The sequence below is a fragment of the Buceros rhinoceros genome, unplaced genomic scaffold (genome assembly GCF_000710305.1).
Source record: "Buceros rhinoceros silvestris isolate BGI_N320 unplaced genomic scaffold, ASM71030v1 scaffold14775, whole genome shotgun sequence".
NCBI lineage: Eukaryota > Metazoa > Chordata > Aves > Bucerotiformes > Bucerotidae > Buceros > Buceros rhinoceros.
Genome location: NW_010413604.1, coordinates 168225 through 189735, shown reverse-complemented (window position 1 = coordinate 189735; position 21511 = coordinate 168225). Strand labels below are relative to the sequence as shown.

The 21511-nt window shown below is 39.5% G+C and overlaps 1 protein-coding gene across 1 annotated transcript; it reads left to right on the top strand.

Annotated features, from left to right (window-relative positions):
• The first annotated feature begins 364 nt into the window (after positions 1–364).
• Positions 365–20786, top strand: LOC104494042 (ELAV-like protein 4). The gene is made up of 5 exons (XM_010136825.1): positions 365–469; positions 10828–10981; positions 11373–11598; positions 12980–13018; positions 17329–20786. The coding sequence occupies exons 2-5, from the start codon at positions 10900–10902 to the stop codon at positions 17654–17656; spliced, it is 675 nt and encodes a 224-aa protein (XP_010135127.1). The 5' UTR covers positions 365–469; positions 10828–10899; the 3' UTR covers positions 17657–20786.
• Positions 20787–21511: the final 725 nt, after the last annotated feature.

Sequence of the window (21511 nt, the reverse complement as noted above, 5' to 3'; positions counted from 1 at the left end):
TGGCCTCATTACTGCTTTGACAGGTCAGCCAGTTACGTTTATTAGGAACTAGGCACAAAACTGTTACACAATTCTGATGCTGTCAAGCCTCGTACGTGCTTTTCAGTAAACTTCTGGGGAAGGCAGGGTGGGGGGTTGCTTCTTGTTTTTAAAGTAGGTTCTTCAGAATAGCAATTTAAAATTTTTGTGTTGGTTACCACTGTATTAAGGAGATAAAGAAATGGTGAAGAATGGCATAGAGACCATAGGGGAAAGCAGGGCTGAAATGAACTGTGTTAAAAAAAAATTGTGTTCCTACTCTTGGAAGTTGTTTCTGTGCCGAAAAAAATACTAAGTCCTTTTTTCTTTTTCTTGTGTTTCAACAGGGCAGAGTTTAGGGTATGGATTTGTTAACTATATTGATCCAAAGGATGCAGAGAAAGCCATTAACACTTTAAATGGACTCAGACTCCAGACCAAAACCATAAAGGTAAGACAATACAAAACACCTTTTGCTCAATTCAGAAAGTGGAGAAAGTAGTTGAAATGGTTTCTGGCAATTTCATCACTATTTTAATCTCCCTTGTAAGGGGCACTCAGCTGACAATCTTCTCCTTGAAACAATGGGAGGATGTGCAGAACATAAAATCTCCTCCGGATTTGGTGCTGTTAAAGGGGGGAAAGTAACAGGAAGCATCTTAACGCATTGCAGAGAAGCTTAAACGTGGAATAAAACAGCCAAAGTGATACCGTTATCCATAAATGGAAGTGAAGTATGTGATGGTGTATTTATAAGTTACACATTTTCTTGTGTTTGGGAAATAGCTTGATACGGAGCTCTGTTAGTGACACTCATGTCATTATCAGGTGTTGAAAGTCTGTTTCTCTCAAGTTAGAATGTCATTCTCAAAAAAAAAAAAACCAAACCACCCCCATTTTCTCCATTTCCACATCCTTAGGTTGATTTGTTTTAAAAGCTGGAGGGATTAGAGATCCCACTGAAGTCTTTCATTTCATTGTTGTAATAGACCATTAGTTATTCAACGACCTTCTTTAGTGGTCTCACAAGAAAAACAAGTTTCTACCCTGTCACGTTTTTATGCTGCATGGCTGATAAAGCTTTTTTGAAACAGCTTACAGAAAGGTTCCGCATCCTGAATTCTGACAAATAATACAGCTTAGAGAATGTGAATCAAAATATTGAAGGGGAACAAACAGCAGATCAGATTCAAATTATCTGAAACTGCTTTGATCGTATTTAAATGCTGGCTTTTGATTTGTACCATTTTCTTAATTTTTCTTTTGTACTTAATTTGTATTTCAAAGCCAAAACTGTTAATATAAAAATAGAATTTTTACTTCTGAAAATATGGGTGCAGTTAACATCCGTGATTCCATACCTTGTAAAAAAGGCACTGTATGATCAATACTTTAATTGTACTTACCCTTTCTCATTAAAGGTTTTGGACAAAGTGATACTCCCTAAAACAAAAATATTTGTTGGATTTCTGTACATCTCTAAGGATTTTTTTCAAGCAAGTTTTTTCCCTGATCTGTTTAAGTGAAGAGCAGAAGTCCTTGAGCTGAGGGTTATGGAAGTGGTGGAGTAGTTGCACAGATTACGTAGAGAATGCTACTTCCGAACCTTCCGTAGACCCAAGTTCCATCCCATAGGTACATATGTGGGCCATACAGCAAAATGCTCACAGCATGCTTTTGTGCAGTTAAATAGAAAAAACTTACAGAAATATGTAAGGCAAAGCAATAAAATCTACCATCTTATCTGCTGCTGCAGGTGGAAGTACGTGCTCGGACTCAGCAGTTTCCACTTAGAGTGAAAAGTTAAGCAATAAGTTGCTCTCCAAATTGCTTTTAAAGGCACTTAATAAGGAAAAATAGAATATTTCAAAAGCACTAACCTATCTTCTAAATACTTAAATTCAGTAGAACTTAAAATCTAGATCAGTTCTTAATGCAGCACTTTTATATTTCGAACATTTTTCAGCGTTAGTGAAGGTGCTACATTTGTCTGCAGAACCTATGATGGTTTGCCACTCTGATTTTGTGAGCCAGAGCAATGCTATTTCATTAATAATATTCCCAGGTTACAGGAAATACATAAGCTACTAAAAGGTCTCCAGAATATTTGACCCGCCCCAATTATCATTTTGCATTTCTCACATGTAAAATTAAACTTATGCCTTCCTTTTTATCATAAATAGGAAGGCTTCTGTTATCTGGGAACTTCCCATGCTAAAACGTCTTTGCAGAATGTTTTTTCTTTAACTTTTTCTTCAATTCAGTATTTTACAAATACAAGTGGTTTATAAGGTTTGGATTTTTCACGCTTATTAATAGCTAGTAGATGTCTATAGAAAACATTGTATTTTGTTTTGGCTCTTGAAAGCTGTTAAAATTTAGTAAGTGAAGAGATTGACAGAACCTACATGCACAAGAGCTGTGTAATTTCTTCAGTGATTGGAAAAATATGGGTAGGCTTTTTAAATAAAATTGTTTTCAAATAGGTGCTTATGTAGTTGCCCAAAACCAACCCAAGGGAACCTTCTGTTCCCATAGCCAAGCTTTGGACGTGCAGCCGTATAATTGGCAGTTTTCAACACGATTCCTAATTGCAGAATTGCGTGCAGTTACCTGACCTTACCCCCTTGGTTTTTTGTATTTTTAATTACATTTTGCTTTTAAATGTTAATACATTAGGACTGCTTCTCTGGTTCTGAGTGAATGGGGATGGAGGTTTCCCAATGTTCAGGCTGCCTGGTGAATCCAGTTTTTACTGTTCCCGCCAGCGTTTATGTGCCGGAGATGTCCCTTGTTTCCAAAGGGCTGCAAAGCCACAAGAGATCGTACTTGCTGCCACTGCGGTCTCTTAGCTTGCCTATTGCCCCCTTGTGCCCCTTCCTAGTGTCTCGCTGTTGTTCATTATAAAGTTGAAGTATTTTAATTCATGGAATTACTATATTTAGTTATCAGAGCTGATGACTTTAGTCTAGGTAGGTGCCCTTCAGAGCTATTAAAAATGCACTTTTGCTGCATTAAACATGTCTCAGAAGAACATCTAGAAGGGGATTTGGTAGCATGTAGTTTTGTAGTCTAAAAAATATTTTACGAAATAGAACAACATTGAACTGGAAAAGTACTGAGCATCACGTTATTCTGTGTTCTTTGCAAGCGTGGTTGGATTTTATGCCCAGGAATGAATCTGTAATGTCCTGTTGATGGAGAGGCTGAACCTTGGCCTCTGCCCGTGTATGAGGGGTAGCTGCAGCCCTGCAGGTAGCTATTTTCTGGCTACCTTTTGTTTGGAAGCTGTTTTGATGGAAAGTTCAAGTGACTAAACTGTGAAAGCCCTTTTACAGGGGCAAATTACTTCTGCTTGCCAAGGTCACCTTGGTCCCGCTGGCTGTGCATCATCTCCTTGCTCAAACAGTCATGGACTCTGCTGTCCCCTGCACCTAGACTGAACATGAGCTGGCCCTGGAGGGTTATATTTGCACTCATTTCTGACTCCAAGGCTTAATTCCTGTTTAAAAAAAAAAGTATTTTCTGCCTGTGTCCCCAAATCCTGGCCTTTTCATTCCTGTAACATTTTCATGGCAGCTTAATGTTCTCTCTCTTCTGATGACTTGCAACGCTGCCATGCAGTCACAGGAGGAACTGGTTTTATAGCAGGATCAGCAAAACGGCTAGGCACAGTCTGCTCTCGGATGTGCAGACTAAAATAACTGAAGAAATGTGCTTTTTATTGTTTCATTGTTACAATAAATAATCCCTTTTCACTGTAGCAGCTAAAATATTTATGTGCATTTTATTTAAGTCAGTGATGCCCTTTCAAGTCAAAGTTGAGAGGTAACTATTTACAGAATATCTGTTTGGGGAAAGCATTGGAGGAAGTGTTCTCTGTTTGGTGGTAATAGGTTATACATGTTATGTTCCTCCCCAGCTGATCACAGTGCATATTTTATTTACGCCATTTTGTAGCAGCAGCATCATCTGGTGAGGGAGAAGGGCTTCACTTCATTTTTACAGCTAAAGGTTGACATAATTCTACAAAACAGCTTAGAATGAGGGAAGATACAGTGTGTGTTGAAATAAATACATATTCCAGAAATTGAATCTATCTTTAGAAAACAAATTTGCCCATCCATAAAAGCATATGAAAGGTCACTGCTGCTGTTGAAGATTGGCTGGCAATTCAGTTCCATCAAATATCGGAAGGAAAATAAGATGTGTGATGCATGGGGTACGCATTGTTTAAACTGTGCTGCTTTGCCCTGAAAAAAAGGACAGCGTCTGAAAGGATGAAGTGAAGGAAGTATTTTACAATTTACATGGAGATTCAGGTGACCTGCCTTCACGTTGGGGGATGCTGGAACAAGAGAGGAAGAGAATTTTGAAAGGGAGCTTGAAATCTAAAAAGAGACAGTGACCCCCTGAAGTGCGGTCTTGTGTCTCCCTCTCCTTCCTGTTCTCTGTTGCCTGAGAAATAGGTAGGTTTGTTTCTTTCCTCGCAGGAGCAGGTAGTGCGCTGTGACACTGCTGGAGCAAAAGGAGGAGTCTCCAGTGAGGGGAGAAGGAATCTGAGTTCTCTTGAGTCCTTGATGCCTTCCAGTTGTTAAATCCATCAAATCTATTAGATGATAAAATACAAACCAGATCAAATCATCTCTCTGTGGTCAGAGGCTTTCTCTATTTTGATTCTCAGTTAAATTAATAACATTCAATATAGCTACTGCTGTATTAACACTTCCTACTGTTAAATCAAAATGTTTATTTCTGTTTTACATTCCTGGTTTGATCCATAGGACTGGACAGTCCTAGTTTAAAATACAGTGATTAGGGCTGTTGGAGAAAAGTACTCGTGGGTTTTCTAGAAATAAAGTAGTAACATTACTGCTCAAAGATCACGCTATTTATCTTGGTTTCTGTGGCGTTTTTCGAAATGCCAGATATTTCTACAAAATTCAGGCTCTAAATCTGTCCATGTTCATTCTTGTAGTTGTCTGCAAAACCACAAACCATCCTGTCACTGTAGGGTAAGCAAATAACAGCAGCCTCAGATTTCTCCGTCCTCCAAAGTCATTTGTCAAAAAGATTGCCTTCCAGACGTGCTCAGCGGTGAAGGAGGTGTAGGGGAGGAGGAAGGCTGTGGCAGCAAGCGATGAGGAAGGCAGCTGCATCTTCTGCACCCCATCCCAAACTGCTTGGGAGGTATGGGGAGAGAGGCGGGAGGGAGTTAAATCCAACCATTTGGGTTGCAGCCAGGAAGTGCTGGCTTGCCAGTATTTATGTTAGCAGAGCTCTGGTATTGGGTGCCCTTGGTGCAGTACTCAGCTGAAATCCCTGCATTTTCCACCTGTATTCTTCCATAGCTTCCTCAGGGGATACCTGCCCCTGAGCTGGCTGGCTACCACCTGCAGCTAAAGAAATGGGATGCTGTGCGAGGCCAGGTGGTATGGGGAAGGTGTATGGAGAGGCTTGGGGATACTGCGATTTCTGGGGGAGCTTTGGGGAAGTGAAATAGAGGGGGAGGCACAGAAAGCTTAGGTGTTCTGTGGGGGGAGAGAGCTGGAAGGTCTAGCGGAATGGAAGATGCTGGGGGGAGTTGAGCATGTTCGTCTGTGACAAAGAGGGATTTGCGTTTTTGTTTGCCACAAAAGCAGTTGCATTGAGCCCCCCATGTGTACAGGGACAGTGTCTGCTGCACCCCATGTGCTCTGCTGGCTCATCACCTGCCTTCAGACACACCTGGCTGCATTTCCCCTGAGTTCCAGCAAAGCTTTTGTAGAGGGTAGAGGTTTAAAGAGTACGCACTCCTTTCCTTCCCTGCAAATTCAGATTACAGGTGCTTGCAAGCTGCAAATGTGGGATGTAGTTGTTCTATAGTTCCTTTTAAAATCAAGGTAATTGCTTGTTCTATTTTGTGATAGCTCAGTCATAAGATGGGTCATCTGCTGCGACTGCTGCACACTGGAACAAAGCCTTGGACAAGAAACCTTAAAAATGCCACAGACCTGGAAAGCCTTAACTACATTTACTTTGGTTTTGCTCTTTAGGAGCTTCTGTCTGAGTAGTTTTTTGTAGTGCTTGTTAACAAATCCTCTTCCACCCCCTGCGGCCATAGAGATGCTGCGGCTCGAAGGACCTTTCAGGTGCTGTGTTTGAAGGGTCAGATTTGGCTCTGCTGCTTTCAGCAGGCACCGGAGAATCTTTACCTGTTAGTTTTGTGCATTTCTCTTAATCAAGATTTCTCCTTTAACTGCTTCAGTTTTGTCATTGAGTCCTTTTCATTCCACAGAGCCAGAGCAATTATTTTTCTTAGCCCTGTTCTTGATACAGCCGGACTGCTTCTAGGTTATTATCTATGGATGTCTTTCCTGAAATGATGGGATAGACCATTGTATCTTAACTGCAATCATAATTAATCCCAGTAAAATGGCGTTGAATTGCTCAACAGTGAAGTGCATTGTCACTCTCCTCCATCCCCCAGCCAAGGGCTTGGAGGCAAAAAAGGACAAAGCAGCGTAAGCAGCAGATGTGCAAATACTCCAGTTTCTGGTTTTCAGTCTCTGGACCAGAGGGCTTGTGTGTGTCCTTGTTCTGACAAAGCACATAGCTTTCACAAGAGAGTTTCTCAAATCTCTGTTTTTGCACAAAATGAGGGCATGGATGAAGGCCTGGAAGTGGTGGTGGGGAATTGTCTCTGGCCGTAGCCCACTTCTAGTTTTGTATATGCGTGAAACAAGTGAGATTGTGCTCATTTACATGTGTGAAGCTCTTCAAGTGGTCGTGTTAAAGCACTTGCAGTGCATATCAGTGGAATAAGAGGCAGCAAGTGAAGGAAGGGTTGTCCCCATTTTATGCGTTTGGACCTCAGGCAGAAGAAAAAGTGAAGTGACTCATCCTAAAACTCAAGCAAGATACCATGCAATCTTTGTATCTTGCAGAGACAAAGGCAAGTCTTTCAGAATTAAGGTCACCAAGAAGTTCAGTATTTTTTAATGTTACATAAACTTTTTTGAAAGCTGCCCAGAGAGTCACTTAACACCAGCTGTACCTTAGCTGCTTGTGACTGGAGAGATGTCCCAGGGATTGTGTTGCAGGTCCCATCCGTGGGTGGCTTAGTGCTCTGTGGATGCCTGTGCTGCCATACAACACTCTGGTTAAAGGCTGCTGACTAGTCTCACATTCCCCAGGTGAGTAACACTAAATGCAGATGTAGCACTAAATGGAGAAGTTTTGGCTTTGGAAGAGGAGAGCTATTAGGTCAGCACATGTTTTGACAGGAGCAGGGTGGTTCTGCTGGCAGAGCATATCCTTTCAGGGAAGGATGATGCTGTTCCTCTTTGGAGCAGACAAGAGTTGAATTTTGAGGGGAGGCATCTAGAAATGCACTTAACGTTTGAGAAGTACAGGATTAGGATGTGAGCTGGAGGCATCTCTTACAACGAGCAGCAGTGAAGTGGTTAAGTGTTGGTGTTTAAATGGTTGCTGCTACATGTCCAGCGCCTCGCCTCTGTAAGACAAATGGGATGCGTTCATGCCTCTGGGTGCCTTTGCTGTGGGCTCTGACTTGGAAAGACCAGACTGCTTCAATTTATGTTCTGAGGAGTCTCGAGGTCAGAAATTTTTCAAAAAGTTTTCTGTCTGGGAAAATGGGTAGGAAATCAATAGGGAAGATAATTACTTTAACTTGGAGATATTTTCTGTGCTCCTGAGCAAAAATGTGGATTGCGATGGAAGATATGAAATTCTGGACCTTATGACTCTGCAATAGTGTTTGGAGACATTGGTGCAGGCTTTTTATTCTGAAGAGCAGCCCTTACACAGGCTAATGTTAAATGTCAGATGAGAAATATCCTTGCAAATGTTTTTCACAGTTAGTAGATGTATATTTATAGAAACTAACATTGGAGTCTAGCAAGCCATAAAATGAATTGTGCAATATTTTATTATCTTCCTTGCAAATTTGATCGAATAACTCACAAATGATCTTATGCAGTGAAACATAACACCATCGTTCGACCTCCAACTGTCATACAAATGGACAAACATTTTAATGCTGAGAAATGCCTGTGTCACAGTAGTTTGTCATTCTCCATCTCATCTATTTGAATTTTTTGTGGTGGCTGGGATTACCATATTCTTTTCTTTTTTCAACACGCTATTTCATTATAGGGCGCTAACACTGCCATGAGCAAAAAAATTCATTTTTAAGTGTGAATATAAAGAATTAATGCAGCATCCTCACCCAGTACTTTGCAGTTTTCAGTGATAAAATGGGAGCTGGTTTTGACTTCGATTTTTAACTTCCACAGCACAAGGAGCTTTGGGTCTGGCAGAGGGTCAGGGTGGGCAATTTTTTCCTTTGATAGCTGATACACAGGGAGACCTCCCATCCTCAGTACTAACTGAATAATAGCTTGGAAGCAGGATGGCACAGTCTAACCAATCGATTTGTCATTGGCTGACCTGAGAGGGAAGATGAAAAAGATTCAAAAGCAGATAAATAATTGACATTACTAGCCTTGAGTCCATTGAGCTCACAACCTTTTTCTCCCTGATATTAAAGGACAGCTGCGTTGCTTTTGGCAGGTTCTTTCTTTGGCCCAGGCTCCCCTGCAACCTGAACATTTGATTGCAGGAGGAAATAAAAATTAGACCTGAGCAGCGATAGGTGTTTACATGTGCTATGAGGAGATGGATTTGTGTGTGCAGTCTCCCCTTCCACTGCACGTCTGCATGGCCCGTGAGAGCAGAGCGTTTTTCTGTGTGTAGAAGTATATAATATAAAATGTCAGGCACTTGGTGCTCTGGGAAGTCGTGGGGTTTTGCATATCCCAATACTTTTCATCTTCCCTGTAATGTGGCATTTGGTTAATGAATGTGCCAGAGTGAGAAAACCCAAAGGAAACCTCTGGCTGTTTTCCCAGGAACTTTATTAATTTTGCAGCTCTCAGTTTTGAGGAATAGGTATGGTCCCTACCCTCACTCCAGAGAGGCCCTTAAGTGTTTTTTAAACTGTTATTCCTAAAGTAGGTTAAACTGTAGGTGTCTGAACTCACAGTACCCTCTCAAGGTAAGACATTTGCAGAGTGTAGAGAGAGTCTACTTTTGCAAAAGGCCCCAGCACGGGCTGCGAGAAGCCACCAACATGAGACCACCAGACCAAGCATGGTCAAAACCAGTGATATCTGGCATTGGTATCTGTAGGTGAAAGCGCACTGTAATTATGCCTGGTTTCCCCGAGCACCTCGCTTGATCTTAGTTACATAAAAGCTAAGCGATGCTGTGTGTGTTCTGGTGCTGGAGCATCAGAAGGGTGATTAAGTGACTTAAATGCCGCACCCCATCAGGAGCTCATGGGCTGTGAGGTCCTAAATCACTGACACACAAAATTGCTTCCACCCCAATATCCTTCTCCCTTTCAGCACTGATCTCGGCATCGTTAGGTCTGCTTGTGCCTTTGTGCTGTGCCTGAGCTTGCCTCAGTTGATGCAAATGTTTTATCTAACCTCTCTTTCACATTTCTTTCCCTGAATTTCTCCACCTCCTCTCTCTAGCTTTCTCTGTAAATGTTAGATTTAAAAGGTTATATACAAACATGTAAGTTATAAAGAAGTTGCCAAAAACATTAAAATGTAGAATCTTTAGACTTTGTCTGCTATTATGCAGCAAAGATTGTGGAAGCAAATATTAGTCATTAACATCGTTTTCTGTGAGTCAACATCTATTTTTAGGTGGAGCACATAAAGGCAGCTCTTCGACACATAAAGCACACATAAAGACATCCACTTGACATCATTTGTGTTTGGACTAAGGCTCAGGAAGAGGGGAAGACAATCGCTGAATGCATTGTATTCATGATGGAACCCCCCTGTTTCCTTCCAAGGCGCATTTTACAATGTAATGCAGGAGTGTACTGATCTGTTTATTTTAAATAAATCAAGATGATGAAGTGCAAAATGTTCAGGTTTAGATGCAGTATTATTCCAGATGTGCTGCAAAGTAGTTCTTCGTGATCCATGCTGAGTACTTGCTATTAGGCTTTGTCCAGGAAGTATTTTTGTTGTGTTAAATGCGTATATTTTTAAAGTGCAGAAGGCTTTTTATGCACATACTCTAATTAGAAATCTGATTCATAGGTAGAAAAGCTGTTGAGAGTCCTGATTTAATAATTTTCTGACAGCATACATGCAGCGCCTCAGCTAGACTTTCTTGTGTGGTCATAATATTTTACGGTCTGGCTTTGGGCTTGTAGTGTGAGGGAACTTGTTGTGATAAATTGCAGATAAGACAATGAGTGTCAGTATACAGTTCCCCAAGCAGGTGTTCATTTATTCTAATTTCACCAGTACTTCACGTTCATCCAGAACAGAACTTGCCAGCTCAGGATGAAAACACGGAGATAGCACAGAAGATCACTCTGCAAATAACCTGATCTGTTTCCAGACACTTGGAGGAGGTGAAAAAGAAAAACATGCTGAAACGTATGTGCTAAGGTTATTACATGCTGAGTACAGTAAATCGTCTGTACTTCCACAGCCCATGGGGTAAACTTACAGAGCCACGCGTAGGAAGTTGCATGTTAATCCACCTCTGAACAATAGTTACTTTATGACTGCACTTAAAGAACCCTTGCGGCAGTTATTAAGGTGTCTCCAGCTCTTCTTTTGTTCTTCCAGCCCTTCCTGGCTTTGGGTTTATGGAACAGGTAATGTCTGAACTAGAGGGTTATTGCTTGTGAAGAAACAGAAAATACCTGTCCATTTAAAATGCGAGGGGTGGCTCTGTTTTACTAATCTGCCTTTCCTTTTCTTCAATCTGTAGGTGTCGTATGCCCGTCCAAGTTCAGCATCGATCAGAGATGCAAACTTGTATGTCAGCGGCCTTCCCAAAACAATGACCCAGAAAGAATTAGAGCAGTTATTTTCACAATATGGGCGCATCATCACCTCACGGATTCTGGTTGATCAAGTCACAGGTTAAAGGAAAACTTTTCTTGATACATGTGTGTTTTTTCTGGAAACGGCAAAATCATAAATCTTGCTGACAGTTGGGATTTAAGACAATACAACTTCTAGTGTAAAAAGCAGTACCTGGTTCTTTATAAGCGTAACTGTTTGGAGGCATAACTGCTGCCTCTTCAGTAAGGGATCTCAAAATGCAGAGTACCTAAAATCAGTATAATTAAATATGGTCAGGGCTGATTTTGGAGAATACAGATGGGAAAGAGCTTTTTTCTTTGTGGGACTTTCCTTAATTGGCAAGCCGTGTTTTCTGTGAAGTCAAAACAACATTCAGTTTATGTTCACTACATAGATGAGGCTGTTCCTGCAAATATTCATCAGTTCATATGTTTTTTTGCTTCCCAGGGGTTTCTCGAGGTGTGGGATTTATCCGTTTTGATAAGAGAATAGAGGCAGAAGAAGCCATAAAGGGACTAAATGGCCAGAAGCCTAGTGGTGCTACAGAACCAATTACTGTGAAGTTTGCCAATAACCCCAGCCAGAAAACAAGCCAGGCACTCCTTTCACAGCTGTATCAGTCTCCCAACAGACGCTACCCTGGACCACTTCACCACCAGGCTCAGAGATTCAGGTAATTACCTGGAAAAGAAATGAAGTTCCACCAGCGACGACAGTGTGGGACAGGTGCTGCACAGGAAAATATGCTTTAGTTGCGTAGGCTGACCTGATTTTCTTTGTAAAATTAAATATTCTTTCCTGGAGAATGAGGAGGGAAATCTGCTGACAGCAGTAGTCATGTTGTATTTACTAAAACAGCTGAAGTACTGTACAATCAGATCTCATGAATGCTTTTGGAAAAAGGGAGGACAGAACAGAGTTACACTGGTAATCAAATGAGCAGTGACTATCCTGTTCTTTCTCTTTTTTTTTGTATTGCTTTTATTTTCTGCCATATTATTACAGTTTTGATGCAGCTTAGACTTTGATGTAAATGACAGTGGATTGGTAGCAGGGAAAAAGCTGAGTCTGTTCCAGTCAGCAGCAGTATCATTAAATTTATTTAGTCTGAGATATCTGCTCTGAGTATAACGAGACCTTGTATGAGTCTTTGGTGAGATTCTTCAGACACTTTTGAGGATGTTTTATGCTTTGCATTCTGAATATACTGTCTCCATCTGATACGTAAGCCAGAGTTAGCAATACATGATGTTCTCATTACTTTTATATTTGATAATAACTTTCAGGCAATCTAGCATTCAAGTAAAGTCTGCTGTTCATTTTCAGCTAACCAAGTTGCATACTGGCTTTAGAGAAATAGTCAAGTATTAAAATTTTAGTTTTTCAGTGATGAAAAGCACTAATGAATTAAAGATCACTAAAGTCAGTCATCGGGTACATTAAATTTACACTTGGTTTTGTGTCTTTGGCACGCAGCTGTGTCCATTGAGGTTGTCACTGAATCATTCCGTGGACAGAAGGACTTTATTGTGCTCCCATGGAAAGCAGATGATTGTGTTTTGCAGAATTTGGTGGTCATTTAGATTGCCATATCATAAGGGATTAATACTAAATATATATGTAATAGAGTGGGGAGAATGTATTATGTTAAAGCAGTTAGAATCAAGAATTTTTCCAGTTTTGGCAAGTTTGGACTGCAGCATTTTATTTGAGTTAACTGTGAACTTAAGGTGAACAGCTGAATTATTTGCAAAAATTTTGTACTATTTGTCTGAAAAAGCTGAATCACAAGTGGATTTTTTAAAACTGAACCCTGGAAATGAAGGTTTTCTCTAAAACTATAGACAAGTTAAAAATGCCTTTAAAGGCTGTGGTGGAAATTTAAGCACAACCTCGGGCTTAACAAAGCAGGCCGGGAGTTGTTAGGCTCCTTAGATGTGTGGGAAACTTGTTGAACGTTTCTTCTTTGAAATGGAATGCTATTAATAATAGTTCCATTGAGCGATCTTGCCATCTGTGAGACATTAACCCAAAGACCCTCCTTCTCTTTTCAGGCTGGACAATTTGCTTAATATGGCCTATGGCGTAAAGAGGTAATTAGAATTCCACAGATTGCCAGATGTCCGTGTTGGCACAGATTGGTGCTACAATTTTTTTTTTTAATTCACTAACTTTATTTTTTTTTTTAATTCCTTCTTTTCTTCCACCAGCATGTCAAATTCTTTTTAAGTTTGGACTTCAGTTGGTTTTGTTAAAGGCCACACAAGCAAATTCTGTGGGTTTTTTCAACCTTTTTTTATTTACAGGTGGGCTTCCTATATGGTTTAGGTGCAACAGCTACAAGCACTCAAACTGTAATGCCCTGCTAAATGGTGCTTGTTTCAGAATCAGAACTATTAACTTACGTTTTTAACTAAATTTTCCATTATCAGATGGGAGATTAAGTCAAAAACAGAATTATGCTGCTGTTCTCTAAATCTCACGGTTAAGACGTTTCTCCTATATCTGGCTTCACAAGTTTGACCTGAAAATATAGCTGTGTGCACCTCAATCAGCCCTAAGTTTCTTTTGTTACAGGTTTAATACTTTGACATTTTCTCAGTGCTTGAGATTTTTTTTTTGTTTAAAGTAGCTCTGTGTGTGTATTTGTGCACGCGTGTGTGGTAAAGCTCGGCTGACGTGTAAACATTAATGCTGTTTCGTGAGTATGTTCAATTGTTCAATGTTTGATCCGATAGCTAAAACAAGTTGACGTGTTGTTAGTGTTTCTTCTAATGGCACACATCAACGCCAGCGAACCTTACAGCAAAGCAAAGGTGTAGTCTTATTCCTGATGTTACCGTAAGATGTCCAGCCATCCCTCACAATTAAGATGAGAAAATACTTCTTAATCTTCTGAAATGGTCTGCACACCACACTTGAAAACTGTATTTGAGCTTTTTTTAAAGCTCATCCTGTATAATGGTATGGTAAGTATACCTTTGCACTAGCTAGCAGCGGACATTAATACAGATTTTAACTACTACCATGGTAGCTATTACGCAAACTACAAATGTTACAGAATGCTTACAAAAGCAGTAGTCAAATCGGAGACATCCTGGTGTTCATCAGGACGTGTGTTACCTCTGCAGCATCCATAGTGGTGATGGTGATCTGATGAGTCAGAACTTACCACCTGATTTCATCACACGCCGCTTCTCCTGCGTTCTCCCTTATCATTTGTTTCTTGATACGTTGCCAAAAACATGGCAAAACTCTCAGGCACAAGTATCTGTCAGGTGCCAGTCAGTATCAGAAGGATGGGTTTGGTCCAGGAGCTCTCCCTGGGTTTTCGCTGCTGCTGCTTCCTCGGAGTCGCACTGTCATGTGGTGCAGGACAAACAGGGTTTAGCCTGAACGTAGTGAGGGTTTGAATTCTGATTTCTTGTTACCTACAGAGGGGAAGTGTGAGTTACCTGCCTTTGTACGTTATCCATCTGCTGCCTTGTTATTCAGGCAATGTTAGACTTAAATCACAGCAGCGTTTAATTTGTTTTGTAGGCATCTGAAATTAGTTCTTATCCCTTTCCAGCAAATCTTGAAAACTCGTACTTGCACTAGCAAAACCTGTATTCACAGGTGTAGGGTCACAAAAAATAAAAGCCCATTTTGATAAAATCCTCTGAAATATCTGTAGTGTAGCATTCCTGGGTTTGGGAGACAGTTTGCCCTTTCCCTGTGCAAAGTATGTTGTACTGATGGAAAATGAGATGTGTTGACGTGGAACAAAGGTTTTATTGCCACTAATTTCAGATTATTTGCTAGTAGCGGGTCTGCTTATGCAGTAGGTTTTCTATTTGTGTCAATAGACTTGTACTAGTTCTGTGCATGTTTTCTTGGATTTACCGCAGCTCCTGTGCTCGTGGTACATAAATAGTTGGAAGCTGTATAGCTCAAGGTTTCCAGGGAAAAGCCACTCTTCAGTGAAATGTATGAAACTTTAACTCTTTACAGCTGTCATTAAAAATGCAGGACTTCATTACATACAGTGTGACATGCACAGCTTTGCTTTGTGCAGATTTTACAGTTACAGCACTTACAGGGTGGTATATACATTAGTGTTGTGCTTCACATCAAGCTTTGTAGAAAAGGAGCGTTTACTGGCTTACTTATGTTACCAGCAAAGTTAGCACTGGTCAACAATGGGCTTAAAGTCCCATCTTCCAAATTCCAAAAGAAGTTGGAGCTGTTGTCTTGTACAAGCTCTCAGTTGTAGCCTCCTTATTAGCAATTCTGCATACAGTGGAAGGAGCAGTATAAACTGGCCTTGTCCAGCTGTCTGTCTTCAGCAGCTGGGGGAATACCATGGGTTAGAGCCATGCTGAACCATTATGATAATGTTACTAGTTTTCAGTATGCAGGAGAAAAACTAAAAGGTGTTGAGAGCAGGATTTGCAAAAGTGAAATTCAGTTGGAAAATTGCCACATATTTTTAATAAACTGTCTGCACACTGAGGATCCAGTGCTGTGAGCATTTGCGAACTGCTCATTTATAGCGTAGTTACACCCCAGTGATGTTTCTCAAGTTAAGATGTATATTCCAACTGTCTTTTTCACTTGAATATACATATAAAGTGCTATCAGGAGTGAACAGAATGGTGAGCCAGCCATCAAGTGTGCAGTTTCTTTTATGGTTATTTAATATACGCTGGATAATATTGAGAATTGCTAAATGTGTGAGGAAATATCACGACTGAAAAGCAGAAGTTTTGGAGAACAGAAGAGCTCACTCAGCAACACTGAGTCCCCCCCTCCACTCCCTCAGTCATCACTCAAATCCTGAGGAATTATTATTCACTTCTGGTATTAAAACTCATCATATTGAAGGTACATGTGAAACTGGATTTTTATTAAGACATTTCCTCTGTGCAGTTGTTATTTTAAAACATATCCCAAAGTGTAGCTTCAGAAAGCATGTCATTTTTTTTTTCAAACTGATGAAAGGAAAATTATGTTGATCCTGAGGGCTGATACTGCTGAACATCTTCATTAATAATCTGAGTCACGGGCTGCGATGTGCCCTCCTTGCATTAACAGGTGACACTAAATCGGTGAGGGAGCAAGGGCAGTCACTGTGCTGTTGGCCACAGCTGCCACTGGGGAGCGCTCAGCAAGCTGGGGGAACGTGGTGAAATTCAGAAAAGGCAGATGTAGAGTTTAGCCCCTGACTACTGTCTTCGGTTGCCTACAAACGGGCATTAGGAAGAAGACGAAACTGAACTCTTTGCAGACGTCAAATGCAAAAGGGCAGAAGTCAACAGCAACAGGTTGTATCAGGGCAAGCTCAGCTCAGTATAAGGGAAAATCATTTGCAGTGAAGGATGGTGGAGCCCTGGAGAAAGGGATGCAGGAATGAAGTTCCCATCCTTGTAGACTTTCATAATTTCACTCTGCAGGGCCATGACCACAGATCTAATTTGAGAAGTTAGCCTTGCTTTAAGCAGGAGGTTGATCTCCATGGATCCTGCCCAGCCTATGTTACTCTGTGGTGGTTCTGTGCTTATAAACGTGGCTTTAGCTTCCTGATGCAGATTCAAGTTAAAGACAAGTCCCCAAAGACAGCGAGAGGCAGGGGAAAGGCAGGGTACTGTATCAGATTTGTAGAAGCTTGTTCTCTCCACAGTGACTATCCAGAGAACTTAAGAGCCTGTCATGGGCTTGAAGTCTCACAGTGTGAAGGTACTAATTGACATGCTCATTAGTTATATTTATGCACTGTTTTACTTACTCTACAATTGCTGCATAAATCTTCTTGAATATGTGGCCAGCTTTAAGACTACTTTATTAACTGGATTTTTTTCCCAGTGTATGTCAATTAAGGACCATCTTAGGAGATGTCTCTCTAAATCTAATAATATTTTTAGATAAAGAGGCTGCCGTTATAGCATTTCCGACAAGGGCATTTCATGTTAATCTTTAAAATAAGTCTTGAGGTTTGGTTGGGTTTTTTCACTGCAAACTAGTAAGAAGTAAAGTATTAGACCTCCATTACCCTGAAACTGTATTAATTTAGTGATGGGAGTAAGTGGGAAATTCCTACAGGCCTTTTTAAGTGATCCCATGTTTGCAGCAGGCCCTTTTGGACTTAGATTGTCCTTAAGCATTTCTGTGATTAGATCTTTGTATACATCTAAGTAAGGCGAAGCAGGGAGATGCCTTTATGCCCATGTCTGGTCTCTTTATTTAGTACCCGGGTCCCCTCCTATTAAGTAGGAGATAGATGCTAAGGGTGGCTATGTAGTCAACTTCCAGGGATAGGATCAAGAAACTTCATTAACATTGGCTTATTTATTTTGAAGTCTTGGTTCCATGTAGCATGTGCCAAGAGATATATTTAGAATAGACCCCTCTTTTTACTCGGTAGGTTTTCTCCGATCACAATTGATGGTATGACGAGCCTTGTCGGAATGAATATCCCTGGTCACACTGGGACTGGATGGTGCATCTTCGTTTACAACTTGTCTCCCGACTCAGACGAGAGCGTGCTGTGGCAGTTGTTTGGTCCCTTTGGAGCAGTCAATAATGTCAAGGTGATCCGTGATTTCAACACCAACAAGTGCAAGGGATTTGGCTTTGTCACCATGACCAACTACGATGAAGCTGCCATGGCGATTGCCAGCCTTAATGGATACCGTTTAGGAGACAGAGTATTGCAAGTTTCCTTTAAAACCAATAAAACCCACAAATCCTGAATTTCATATCCTTACTTACTAAAATATATATATATAAATATATATACGAACAAAACAAAAAAACTCTTCAAGGCTTATATTCAACCATGGACTTTATAAGCCAGTGTTGCCTAAGTATTAAAACATTGGATATCCTGTGAGGAACAGGAAAGGATTTTATAATGCTTAGAAAAAAAAAAAAACCTTTGATGCATTGAATGTTCTTTCATAGCTGTCGTTGTTGAATATAATATACATAGATAACAATGTGCAGGGATTTTTACCCGGCCAGCTAGTTTTACTACCTTCCTTGAAGGTGGGTCTTTTTAAGATGACCATTCACTCATTTGAAAAGATAATAAAACAAAAACAATTTTTACGAACTAATGGGACTAAAAGCGAGAAAAAAGATTTTCTTTTTGTTTTCTTTTTTTCAAAACATTGAATCAGATTGGTAAACCCCCCACATAAATTTAAGAGGAACAATAAAAATTGCAAAAAGAACAACATAATTTTGCAACTTTTTTTATTTTTCCTTTTTTCTTTTGTATCATGTGAACTAAACAGTCTTCTGTTAGGGAATGGGGTTACAGGGGGATACCTGATGACATAACAATTTAAATAACATTAACAATGTTGCCAAAGAGGTGGTCTCTTTGCTGAAAATGGGTTTCAAGAAAAATCTATTTTTATAAAATATAAAGAATTTTTACAAGAGAATCTGGATTTGAGAAAAAATATTTTGACTGGCTAATTTAGGGGAAATTGACAACTTTGTCATGTTCATACTGCACTGGTAACTTTTTAGAGATCAAGATGTGTGTTTTAAACTGGATTAGTAGATTGTTTTTTGAAGGATGGGCTACAAACAGATGATCTTCGTATCTTTTCATAGCATGTAATAAAAATATTAAATACAGTACGGGAGAGTGTTCTTCCCAGGCACGCAGTTACCCACAGTCAAAACCCAAAAGCAAGGAGATGAGTTGCAAGATGGTTTTTCTTTAAGTCATCAGTATGGGATATCAGCAGAACAAAAGTTAAAAAAATTAATTTTTTGATCAAAAACTTCCTTGGTTTGAGCAGTAGGTGCTACAAAATTATTTACATATCTTAGTATCATAGTTAAATGTAATGTGTTTAGAAAAAATACATTTGCTTTAAATTTGTTAAGAATTTTCAAATTCACTTTATAGCCCAAGCTAATATAATTGGGCTGTGTTGGCACATTTGGAACACTGTTTATGTTGCTTGAAACACTTATTTATTTAATTGCCGATGTGATGCATATGGCCAAAATCAAATATAGCTAGTTTGGCTAGTCTACTTATTTGTTTACTTAAACTATGGGAAGAAGCATATTATTGTGTCATTTTGTTGTGTGTGTATGTGTATATATAATATAAATATATATATATATAAAGTTATTTTTTCTTTTGGTTAATTTATTATAAGTTGTAACACTTTGCTAGTTTTGTTTGTATATGTCTTAAAATGTTTTCTTATGATACTTAAGTGACAGAGGTATCAAGGTAACTTGTGTAGAAATATTGTTTGATATATTGTCATGTTTGTTGTGAATATTTTTTCTTACTGCACAGTAGAAAAGAAAACAACTGGGTCTTTATTTTAATGTAATTCAGATTGGGGAAAACAGAGCTAAGGGAACAAAATGACTGAGGGGGTGCTCTCCCATGTCCAGTGCACTGATCATTTTAGTATGTTTGTGCTTTGTATGGTTATATATTTAAAACAAAAAAGGGTCATGCTCTTCCCTGAGTACTAGAAACAGTTACTCGCTATGCATAATCTAGTTGATAGTTAAATTTGCTATTGCTTTTCTTGTCTTGTTATATAAAATCTTTTCAATACAAGTTTAGTCTTAATGGTAATAAAACGTTATGGTTATTTATAACTTGTGCTTATTTTGTGCATTTTTTCCATGCTATACCCACTAACTGCATGTAGACTAAGTATTGTTTTTTCACACCGAAGAGGCAAACTTTTGTAGTAGACAAATAACTAAAGCAAAAGGCTGCATCATAATTCTATCAGTTTTTTACTTTAACAATGTTAGATTTTAGTTTAAAGGAACACTCATTCAATGTTCAGGGAAACCTTTATACATCATCTGCTATGAATGAGCGCAGTTTGCTGGGAAAGTTTTGATGCATTTGCTAAGCATTAGTGGGGAAGGCATGTCAGAATCTTTTCTCTACGATGTGTTTTACTATCTGAATAATAATAATAATTTAAAAAATCTTTCTTAGGACCAGGCAGTTGTATACTTTAGTTATAATGAATGACTTCATGTTAACCTTGCTAGTTTAGATCATTTCTGAGGGAAAGTATTGTAAATGTTTTTTTCATAACCTTGTTGTGTTTGAATTATTTGTACTTTAATTGTCCAGACAATAAATGAAAGTGTGTAGAATGGCTATGGACTTTCCACCTTTTTAACTGTGTTCAGATGTCTTAGTAATCCCAGCCGCACCTGAAACGAGGTAGATGATAGAGCCTGATTTCAGAAGCAAGGTCGTCAAGAGAGAAATGTACTAGTCAAACCAGATGAGCATATTCATTGTTTGTTTTTCTGAAGGTTAGAAAGAATCAGCCACTTAATTTAAGATGTTGAACACCAAATACCAAACTGTAACTGTAACTTCATTTGAATGTGGGAGGTGCTGAAGGATTTCTACTATATGCAGTATTTTTACACAATGGAAATACTAACTTAGTATCAACACTTAACAAAAGTAGTGGGCAAATTTCAGCGTTAATACAGTTTGAAAGCCATCGTTTAGTTTGACTTCTCTGAATATGCTATATGAATGTCATGCAGTATGAAACAGTGTACATATCTGCTGTACAACTATAAACGGTCACGTTCCAAATTTGATTCTTCTCACCCATGTGTTGTAACTAGAGTTGATACTTCTTTCAGTTGACTTTTTTGAATCCCATTAACACAAATATTCACTTCATGTTTATGTTCTGTAACATTCACTAATTGAGCATATGTACCTTGTAAAACTGCAGCGTTGAGTTTCGTAACTGAGATTAGGAAACTATATCAGAGGGCTGGATGGACTGTGTGGTTCTTCAGCTCCTTCACCTATTAATAAAGTCGTGTTTTTGTGAGATTAAGTTACCCTGTTGGTTATAGTAATTAATTTCAGGCCACAGAATGAGTTCTACAGCTTGCTTAACTCATCTTTAAATCAACCTGATCATGCCATAGTGAAATGCAGAAGTTACTAATTTGCTCTATTAAAAGACTTGGCTCAGAAAACATCATCTTTCCATCTATCTGTGTATGTATATACACACTTCTCATGATATATTCTTACACTTCACAACATGGTGTAACACGCACCAGCCCATTTTTAAAGAAACTCACTTTCCATTTAAGAATGAACCCTAGTAAATAGTGTTTATTATGAAATAACACTATCCCACATCATAACATTTGTTAGGTTCAGTGCCTGATTTTTTTCTGTCCTTTCTTCTGTGTATCTTACACTGTCAGAATGGTAGTGAGGTGAAAATCACCGTACAATCCGGGTGCTCTTAAGACAGAAGTGTGACTGTACATACTGGCATGTTGTGGTTCAGTTCAGAGAGGCCAGTTTTGATCCTGATGATTTCCTCCCTCCCACTCCAAGGTGGGCTGCCACTCTTCTACCTCTTGTTCATGTAAGGTACCTATCGCTCATTCTGGAAGTGTTGCTGGCATGAGCTGGGGGAAGGCTCACATGCACATGTAACACAAGAGAAAGGACTCTGCTGTTTTTAAGGATCCGATGTGTAAAGTTCAGTCCCCTTTTGAGAGTATCACAAATGTACGCAGGATAAAAGTGGTCACATACAGGCCCT